At 46.8% G+C, this 10,956-nt stretch overlaps 1 protein-coding gene across 15 annotated transcripts in view; it reads right to left on the bottom strand.

The window, feature by feature from the left end:
• The window catches only part of SEPTIN11 (septin 11), a 96,681-nt gene that overhangs the window by 12,615 nt on the left and 73,110 nt on the right, over window positions 1-10,956 (bottom strand). For all 15 annotated transcript variants that reach the window (XR_010841027.1, XR_010841029.1, XR_010841028.1 and 12 more), the window contains 2 exons: window positions 9,626-9,794; window positions 1,872-2,004 (listed from right to left, as the gene is read on the bottom strand). Coding sequence is in view for 12 of the 15 variants with exons in the window: in XM_059066935.2 (XP_058922918.1) it covers window positions 1,872-2,004; window positions 9,626-9,794 (302 nt within the window). In the remaining 3 variants the exon portion in view is untranslated. The remainder of the gene's footprint in view (window positions 1-1,871; window positions 2,005-9,625; window positions 9,795-10,956) is intronic.

Genomic DNA, 10,956 nt, shown 5'->3' with positions numbered 1-10,956 from the left:
CTTCCCTGGTGGCGCAGCGGTTGAGAATCCGCCTGCCGATGCAGGGGACACGGGTTCGTGCCCTGGTCCGGGAAGATCCCACATGCCGCGGAGCAACTAAGCCCGTGAGCCATGGCCAGTAGGCCTGCGCGTCCGGAGCCTGTGCTCCGCAATGGGAGAGGCCACAGCAGTGAGAGGCCCGCATACCGCAAAAAAAAAAAAAAAAAAAAAAAAAAAAAAAAAAAAAAAAGCAAAAACTTAGCTATTTAAATAACCTCTAAGTTTCTTATTATCTACCATCAAAGGCAAACCTATTTCTTGCTCTCTCTCATTGGGGTGACTGTTACAGCAGAAATCCATGGGGCCTGATTCCAAATGATGTTTGCTCAGATAAACTCTTATAAATTTTAATGTGCCTCAGTTTATCTTTTTTTTTTTTTTTTTAAATTTTTGGCCACCCTGCACAGCATATGGGATCTTAGTTCCCTGATCAGGGATCGAACCCGTGCCCCCTTGCAGTGGAAGCACGGATTCTTAACCACTGGACCACCAGGGAAGTCCCTCAGTTTATCTTTTAACAGGGTAAAATGAGTAATATTCATTGAGCTATATCAGCTAAAGAATTGGGTCATTTTAAAATCGGAAGAGAACTGACTTTTTAATTCTGAACTCTGCTAAAACTGTATCTTATTATAATGAAAATATTACTTAAAATGAGATCAAATTACTACTCATCATAATGTGAGATAATCTGTACGTCTGAAAATATGTGTTATTTCACTTTATAATATTCTATGCACACGTTTAGCCATGTATTTAGGATATTACATATAAGAAACAAATATAAGTAAAAAGGATGCATTTACATTTAATCAAGTGACCTTAAAAGTTTCCACACTTCATTAATCTAATGGCAACTAAATTAAGTTCTTGGTTTAATTTAAATAATGGGTACATTATAATGAAATATACATTCATCTGTGCAGTTTTAGGCAGATTTTGTGTGCTTAAAATATTTTAAAGTGATAGTTTAATTGTGTGTCTGTGTGCTTAATTATTAGAAACAACTTTGTTCCATATCAAAAGTGATACACCAAAAACTATACTCTGTGTTTCAAGAAACTTCTCAAAATAAAACTCAAATAATCAATAAACACTTCTTGGGCTTCTCTGGTGGCGCAATGGTTGAGAGTCCGCCTGCCGATGCAGGGGACATGGGTTCGTGCCCTGGTCCGGGAAGATCCCACATGCCGCGGAGTGGATAAGCCCGTGAGCCATGGCGGGAGAGGCCACAACAGTGAGAGGCCCGTGTACCGAAAACAAAAAAAACAAAAAAAAACACCACTTCTTTAGAAATAAAAAAGGAGTCCATGGGAACCTCTAGGATGAAGCTATCCTGGGCTGGGCGCAGGGAACTAGAGTCAGGGGGACACTGGAGCCAGGGGTGTGCGTCCCAGAGGGAAGCCAGAGCACAGACATGGGGGACAGAGCCCATCCCCCATCAGACAGGGGTGAAGGGCCCTCCACTGTCTAGCTCACTGAGTTGACTGGTAGACTGAGACAATAATGGTCCCAGAATTGCAAATCTTATGTTTCATCACTTGTAAATTGATGAAATATGGAGTTACAAGGAATGTGGGATCAGGTCTGGAAACCTAAGTTCTAGCTTTAGTCTTGGCTTTGCTACTAACTAGGTATGTGACTGCAAAATAACTTAAGCTTTATGACACTCCATGTTACCATCTGTGAAATGGGGATAAGACTGGCTGCCCTACTCTTCGTACCAGATTAGTAGGCCCCTCGTGTGATAGAATATATGTAGCAAGTGCTCAGAGCAGCACGAAGGCGTGTCTCGTCTGTGTCTCCCCCGCACGCAAGGACAGATGGCTTACCTCTTTCTCTGCCTCTTTAAGTTCAGCTTCTTTCTCCTTCACTCTCATGACAAACATCTGTCTCATTTCTTCTTCTTTCTTCTGAAGTTCTCCCAGAAATTCATTCCTTTTTGCTTCGTATGTCTCCTGAAGACTATTCAAAAGCCACAAACCAAGGACAGTGTCATGAAGTTGCATGATAAGAAATTTCAGTCCAGTCAATTCCTACCCAGCCACTTCCTCAAAATAAATAAGGCTGCCAACTCACCAGGTTCAAGGACACACAAAATGGCACCATCTTCTTTTTAGTTATGTGGCGATCAGAAAGACAAGCACATCAGGAACCAGAGATGAGGCAATAAGTACAGTGTAGCTCTAATGGGATGTCTCTTACTGGCCAAGCTATATGCTACATACATTCACACAGGGGACGCCTGGGCTGGCCAGTATCTCCCAGTTCAGTACCACGTAGATACTGAAGACGTGATTTAGAATTTTACAAGATAGAGGGGATACAGGGAGAGAAATGCATCGGCACTGGAGCCAGACAGATCCACCAGGGTTGGTTTTGGGTTCACAGCAATTTACTGACTGATCTTGGGAAGGGCACGGCCTCTCAGCCTCAATGTTCTCTGAATACAATGCCTTCCGGGGCCCATGATATCGGGAGGTAAATGTGGGCAGAGTCAGTAAAGCATCTGAGATAACATCGGTGCTTAATAAATGTTACCCCCACACTTGTCTTCCCCCAGCCCCCAATTTAGAAAACAGACTCAGTGACCCATCTAAAGAGACAATAGTGTATCTAAATATATTACAGAAAATTGCTGCTCTTCAAGTGGTATTACCAATTGTAAATAGAGCAGGGAGGAGTTTGATTTTTTTTTTTTTTTTTTTTTTTTTTTTTTTTTTTGTGGTACGCGGGCCTCTCACTGCTGTGGCCCCTCCCATTATGGAGCACAGGCCCCGGACGTACAGGCTCAGCGGCCATGGCTCACGGGCCCAGCCGCTCCGCAGCATGTGGGATCTTCCCAGACTGGGGCACAAACCCGTGTCCCCTGCACCGGCAGGCGGACTCCCAACCACTGCGCCACCAGGGAAGCCCCCTGATTTTTATTTTAAACCTTATCCACCCCCTGACTGTCTACAGAACTTGGGGCCCAATATTTTAAAGCAAAGGCCACCACTCAGTTTTACCTCCAAGTCAGAACAGATATATTTACAGAAAAATCACCTTTGTTAACACAACTTAGAAAAAAACAGACACCCACTCCCACACTTATACAAACAGAGATACATTTGCCGGTATTTGCTATCTCTCTCTCCCTCCCTTGCAGTTTCCCTAGAACAAGGGTTGTTACAGTTATACAAGTCTGCAGCAGGATTATCCACTTTTACCCAGGGACCAAATTCATCCAAAGTGCTGATTCCAAAATGAAGAGTGCCTGTGGATAAGCCCAGGCTCTGTGCAGAGCCACCCAGCATTCACACTTGTCCATGTAGAAGGAGAAGAACATTCAGATGGTGGAGGGGCGTGTGCATGTGGATATACGTTTATAAAGAGCAACATACTTACAAAATGCATTAATTAGGATTGTTTATACTTCTATAATCAATGCTCTTATTGGTTGCTGAACAATCAGTTCCCCTGCCCTCAAGAGTGTCAACACTGCCTGGGTAATGGACAATCATGAGTTTGGAGTTTCTGGAGGTATATTTGGCTTTCACATTATCTTAGGAGACAAAAGCAAATTTGGCCAACATTCGTGTTGGCTAATATTAATAGCAATATTTGGACTTGAAATTTAAGCTATATAGCCACAGAGACAGAGAAATGCATGGATACTGAAACTATAAAATAATTCATGAGTTTGATTTTGCTTGTTAGCTTCTAATTAACTCTTTATCACTATCATTTGTGTCAGAATGGCCAAAGGCAGAAGATGACTTGTCCCTGCTATGAAATTTTGGGGGAACCCAGTTTTTGTTTATTTTAAGATAATGAATCCATCTTCCTCTTTTTTCCTAACAAGCAGTGGAATACCTAGTATAGAAACACTACCAAGAAACGTGACCCAAAGTGTGTTCCAGAGAACACTAGTTTCAAGAAATCTTCTAAAATGGGGTTCCCAAGTCAAAAGAACAAAAGGAAAATGCAATGTGTGACCTCCCTTTAGGAGAGCCACAGCGCACGGTGGCTCCCAAGCCCTGCAGCACGTCAGGGTCGCCTGGGCATGTTTTACTGGACTTTTCTGAGCACAGTTTCCTAACTCCACTCCTGGAGATGCTGACTCAGGATGTCAGGAGAAGGCAAAAGTAATCTGTATTTTTAAAATGCTTCCAGGTGACTTGATATAACTAGTCTGCCAACCACTGCTTCTCTTAAGTGCTCTGAAAAGTCCCTCAATTAAAAAAAAAAAAACCTGTTTAAGTTGATTCACTTAGAGCCAAGTTTGTTTAATTGTGGAAACTTTTGTTAAGTGACCCACAGAGAGAAGGTCCTTTGGGTAACGTTACTGGAATTCTGAAACCTCTCAGAATGACTCGACCTGATCCAGTCCCAATCACAACCTAGCTTAGGCTCCAGTTTTTGGAGATCCATTTTCAAACTATGGGTCATGACCCAATCAAGGGTTTTAACCAGTATGTTAAAAGAAAATGTTTAGGGCTTCCCTAGTGGTGCAGTGGTCAAGAGTCTGCCTGCCGATGCAGGGGACATGGGCTCGTGCCCCGGTCTGGGAAGATCCCACATGCCGCGGAGCGGCTGGGCCCATGAGCCATGGCCACTGAGCCTGCGCGTCCGAAGCCTGTGCTCCACAACAGAAGAGGCCACAACAGTAAGAGGCCCGCGTACCGCAAAAAAAAAAAAGTTTAGAGAACAGGACAGAAGAAACCAGAATGCAGTGCAAACTCTAAGAGCAGGTATCACTTCATGATATGTGTATATTGGATCACGATGTAGAACACATTTGATAGCGAAGGTTGCAGTCCAAAGATGGAAAGCGCATGTTCTAGAGAAAGGTTAAGGAGCGATGTTAGCACCGGCCAGATGGCCTCAACACATGCTGCTTATTAGATGGCTGCATCCGGGGATAGGAACCAGCTTTGCAACTCTGACGCTGGAAATCATAAACAACGTATGAGAAAGAAATCATAAACCCCCCATTCCAAGGAGTCACCTGCAGTAGGTTTCACAGCAATGCAGTCACAGATCCTACTCCCTGGGCACCTGCAGATATCCACATGTGAATGAGAGACACCAGACACCCTCCCCTATGCTTCCAGCCTGTGGAAAGCAGTCCAGAAGGAACTGCATACCTAAAGTGATGATACCTTTTGCAATTTCTAGCTCTTCCAACTTAATTTTTTTTTTTTTGCGGTATGCGGGCCTCTCATTGCTGTGGCCTCTCCCGTTGCGGAGCACAGGCTCCGGACGCGCAGGCTCAGTGGCCATGGCTCACGGGCCCAGCCGCTCTGCGGCATGTGGGATCTTCCCGGACCGGGGCACGAACCTGCGTCCCCTGCATTGGCAGGTGGACTCTCAACCACTGCGCCACCAGGGAAGCCCCCAACTTAATTTTTAATGGTAGTTATTAACACCCTTTTCCAAGTGAGAAGTGAACAACTTTTTCATGAGGGTTTGGGCTGGTTTGAAACTGAGGCTTTTATCTTCTCATTCTCTTTTAACAGCTTTTGGGAGAGGCAGGTTTTGCTCATGGAGGTCAAGGGAAGGGAGAATGAGCCCTGACACTCCAGTTCATCCTGCACTCCCGTAATTCACGTAGCACAGTTCTCTCCCCGTTACGTCTCCTGGACCACCCAGCGGGGGGCAGGCCAGAGCACCACACACCACCGGGGTTTACGGAGGAACTTACACACGCAAATGTGTTATCCTTATAACAACGCAGGGAGGTAGCTATTATTATCACCTCCCATTTTATACATGGAGAAACTCAGACACAGAGGGACTTAGCAACCTGTGCAGGTCACACAGTGAAGAAGTGACAGAGCATGGATTTTCAGCCGGGCCACCTAGCTCAGGTGGGAGCCCCACCTCCCAAGGCTGGGGAAGTGAGGCCTCCATGCTCCTAAGACTGAATGGTCTCATGGGCCTGAAAACTTTGTGATTTCTTGAGAGAGGGGCAGTAAAGGAGCACTTTTTGTGACCTGACAGGTAGAGTCAAGGAGACGGTGGTGTTTTGAGGTGAGGATGCAGTGTTAGGACAGGGAGTATTAGGAAGAGGGTGGTGACATCTCAGGAGACAAGCAGCAGGGACAAGACCCATCCCCGCTCCTGTGTGACATCCGCGCCCCCATCTTCCCCCAATGCCAGCCAGAAAGGGGCCAGGGTCTGGTGGACCTGGGTCCAGGGAAGGCATGGGTGCTCTGGCTGGGGCGAGGCATGAGCTCTGAGGCTGTAGGGCAGCAGGTGGAAAAGCTGCGCACACAAGAAAAAGCAGGTTGACGCCTGGACATATACACGTGTAGTGACAGAGAGAACGACTCTACCGCAAGACAAGAGAGACACAACTCTGAACACAGGCGGGTTGAAGGAAAGCACCAGGGACAGATTCAGCTTTTGTGCCCGGGACATACTTCCAAGGCTTAAATGCGGCCTGTTCCCGTGCTCACCCAGCTTCTGGTTTGGTTTCACACGGTGTCATATATTCAGGGGAGCCCCCACTTACGGGTCTTGGCTTTAGAGGCCACTCTCTGCTTTATAAACACATGGTATAAACACAAGTGGCACCCAGAGGGCAAGTGGTGGACACAGGGTGCCCAGAGGGGAGGACGGACTTCATTGTACACCCGTGAAGGGATCCTCTACTTTGAGAATATAAAAGCCTTGAGTCCTTCACTGATACTCCTCCAAGCTCACCCTAAATTCACAAGGAAAAAAAGTCTTCTATGAGCATCCAGGCGTGATGACTTTGAAGGTGTAATTCTGGGAAATCCCTGAAATTAACTGTGGCTTTGGCTTTTCCTTAACTGTGTCATCATTCACGCAGGTCCCCTCCTGCACCCTCAGTGTCAGGCTCACAGGAAGTGCTGGGGAGGCTGGAAACTCCTCCAAGGGAGAGGCTGGGCCCTTTGTAAAGCGGTGGTTTCCAAGGAGAGGAAAACCAAGTTTATTTCACCTTGCTATCTGCCAAGACATGTGATTCAAAGCCAACTTTCATGTTCCAAATGATCCTGCCTGCACCAAGAGGGCCACCTGAGGTTGACTAAGTGGGTTTCTAAGAGGAGAAACTACTTCCAGGGTTCCCAGGAACTGAGATAATAGAAGGTGTTTATTTTTAGAAGGCCTACTTTTCTCTGTTTCTTATTTTCTTATACAGGGAAAAGAGTAAAGGCCTTGGTTTTATATATATATATAAAATACATATTTATATATAAAATATTTACATACACAAAATATATTTTATATAAAATATATTTCCCTCCTTTTCATCCTCAAAAAGGAACCCTCAGGCCAGTAGAAAAGGAACCAAATGGGGAGTGGGATACGTGTGAATAAAGCGTGTTCTCTACAAGTCAGGCCTCAGCGACATCCACCACGGGTCCTGAAGCCCCTGGGGACAGGGACACTAGAGCAGTGAGCTGGATCCAGCTCTGCCAGGCCTTGCAGGACCTGCTGGACCCACCCAGCAACCCTCCTCCTGGCAGCAGCTACCCTGGCCTTGCAGGAGAAATTGTAACTCAAACGCAGAAACACAGGCAGCAGCAGGAAATCCTCACCAGCCCTGGTTCCTGGGAACCAGGAACCCCAGTTGGTCAAGATGGTGGAAGGTTAGTGAAGGGGCCTGCATCACAGACTCCAAATTCCAGAGCTGGAAAAAACACAGCTGCGCTGAATGGTTCTTAACATTTGGGGAGGTAAATTACCTCTAACAGACCTAAGAAACAGTCACATGCATTCTAACTTCTGCAGGCAGCTCTGGGCTCCAAGAGATGATCTAGGCCAGGGGCTGGCAAATTACAGCCCGAGGGCAAAATCTGGCCCTGCCTGTTTTTGTAAATACGTTTTTATTGGAACACAGCCAGTCCTGTTCTTTAACCTTAGGGCCTCTGGCTGCTTTCACACTACAAGGGTGGGGTTGAATCACTGGGACAGAGACTACAAGGTCCAGAGCCTCGAGCACTTCCTCTGTGGCACATTCCGGAAAAAGTCCTCCTACTAGATTTGACTGTCCCCTGATCTAGCCCAGTTCCTCATTTTACAGATGAAGAACCTGAGGCCCAGACAGGTTAAGGAGTTGGGTAGTAGCAGGGTCAAGACCTGAACCCACAATGCTGCCCCTTCACCCTTCAACACTGCCTGGGTTTGAATGAGGGCGGAGGGCACATGGGTTCCATTTTTACTGTGGTTCCTTTTGTTTCATCTCTATGCATGGGTGAAAAAAAAAAAACTCTATGAAAAAATAAAGATAGTCTCTGCCACACAAAACCCATTTTCCTCAGGCTTAATAACCAGAGAGTAGGCTTGATTGTGTAGGGGCTATGTTTTGGTCAATGCATTTCAAGGTTCAATCCCCTAAACTTGTGTACACAAAAGGGCATCCTCTACCCTGCCTCAGAAAGCACATTTCATGTGAATGCAGAGGGCCAATTTTACAAGCCCCTAGAGCAGGACGAAATGATGCAAACTTAGCTAGAAGCTAACTTTTTGGTTAGAAGCCCTCTGTCTGGGGTCTCCATTTGTTCTCACCAAATACACTCCACAGGAGCACTCCCACTGGGAGACCAGTCCAGACTTTACCAAACTAAAGATATTCCAAGAAAATAACCTCCCTGCCACTGCAATGGCAGCTCAGATCCAGCGGAGGGAGTCCACCGGCACTGCACACAGGTTGCCTCAGGCACCGCGGCCAGCCAGCTCTGAGACATTTGAGTGGGAGTCCAGGCCAGCCACAAAAGAGGAGGAAAACAGTCTTCTCCAAGGAACCGTGGCCCCCGATCAGTACAGGCGCCAAGCACAGACACACCTCACATCACCTCAACTCAGATCCCTGTGAAGAAACTGTATGGGTTCAGTTATGCACAGAGCAATCCTCTCTTGTACCAGGTGGCGGCAAACCTTCCTCTGACCTCAGGTTCACCAAGCCTGGAGTGGCCCCGGCACTCTGCCCCCGCCGACCCTTCCCCACCACTGGGCTCTAACAGGGCCTGGCCTTTGCGGGGCCACTAATTCTACATTAACTTCGATATTCTCCCCTTCATGTTTTGCCTCTTCCTCTCCATCCATCAGCGGTGTGGGAAAATACATAGCACATGTTCTGTAAGTTATTTCCCTTACGACTCATTCGTGTTGTTAGAATTGTACTGGTTCACTGGAACCCAGTAAGAGCACGTCGAAAAGTAGGAGACACGGTAAGTTAAACCTATTTGGCAAAAATGAACGGGACAAACTGTAGTGAGCATCCACACCTTTGTAAATGCCTGGACCAGGTTCTGTGCCTCTGTGAGTATAACAGTTAAGAACAGAGGTTCAAAACTCACACCTGTCACCTCCTATTTAGGCGGGCTATTTACACTTGCAGTGCCCTCGTTTCCTCATCTGTAAAATGAGGATGCAGAAATGACATCAGCTACATCAGGTACTCTAGACGATACAAATAAAGCAGTTATCACAATGCCTGGCAATCCGTGCTATTAACCTGCCCCCGCCAGGTCCCTCCACCACCCATACCTCAATCCAACAAGCATTTCTGTGATGCGCCAGCATGCCACTCACACCGCTGCCTGGGGGGCCTGGCTGCCAGGTGCCCACATACCTGAAGGGCTTGCTGTCAGGGTCAGTGTCCTTGAACCCCATCTCTTCGAGCTTACAGCGCCGATACAGCTCATAATGGCGGGTGTGAGTCTGTTCTCGCAAATCTTCCATGTTCACACGGATCAGCATCTCCCGAAGTTTCACAAAATCACAGTGGTTTTCATTCTCAACTGCAGGAGATGGGGAAGAAAGCAGGCAGGGCTCTCAGCAGCGATGTCACTAAAATCTGAAGTGGTTTTTCTAAGATGTAGTTACCATTGCCCCTGAGATCTCTGAGGTCTCAAGGTCACCCGAAGATCCTTCACTGGATCCTCCTTATACCCCTACGGAGACAGGACTTCTGACAGCAGGGACCATGACTGCTGATGATGAGGGTGATTGCTGGGGGCAGGGCACTGTGGGAGGGGCTTTGCCAATACTGCCCTGACTCTTGGTAGCAGTTCTGCTTAGCAGGATTCCTGGACGCAGAGCGTGGCTTTGGTGAGGAGGCTGACCTCCCAGACAGAGGCAGCAGAGTCTATATTCAGACCCTGTCACCTCCGGCTCCAAAGCCAGGCCGATTTCTACCCCTCCGTGCTGTCGGGACCTGTACAAGGCAGTTTTTATGTATCATCTCCTTTAATTTTATCAACAACGCTATGGAGCAAATTTTTCTATTGTAGAGAACTTGGGAAGACTGATAAAAAGCCATAATTTTCCTACATAGCTCAAAGGTACTGTGCTTTCTCATGTCTCACAGATTTATTGCCTTTACTCAGAAAAGAAGGAAACAGAGGACTGATATATCGTAAGCCAGTGAAGGAACTTTCTGCAGCCACCCTACTTAATCCATAGCATTGGACATCGTCCTTCACAACATACAAGGGTTGGTAATAGAATCTGAGACCTTGCCCATCAAAGTGACAGAGGAAATGTCTTCAGGTTAGAGATTGTGCTCATGTCCCACAACAATTATAGGTCACTTGTTCTCAGCTATTTACTGAGAAGACAATTTCCAAAAAAACAAAAACAAAAAAAACCACAAGAAGACAATTTTTCCAGAGATAATGGAGAAACAAGTATCCTCTTGTTCGCAAGAAGCTTTTCGCAGCTTTCTTATTCTTTGCTGATGAAGGACTCATTCAAACTCCCAGGGAAGATCTCTCTTCCAGCAGGAATTTATACGAAATTCCCCACACAACCCAGCATTCTTGGGGGGCCGCCTCATCGGCAGTAGGGCTCTGCAGCCACTTCTCTCCATTGCTTCCCAGGCTCCCTGCTTCTTTCTGGCCTCCACGACTGCCAGGTGTAAAACCCTGCTGCCCCCTTCCACCCGCCCACGTCAAGCACCTG

Source organism: Kogia breviceps, chromosome 6 (genome assembly GCF_026419965.1).
Source record: "Kogia breviceps isolate mKogBre1 chromosome 6, mKogBre1 haplotype 1, whole genome shotgun sequence".
Taxonomy (NCBI): Eukaryota; Metazoa; Chordata; class Mammalia; order Artiodactyla; family Physeteridae; genus Kogia; species Kogia breviceps.
Note: the sequence above shows the minus strand (reverse complement) of the source record. Positions and strands in the feature narration are given on the sequence as shown.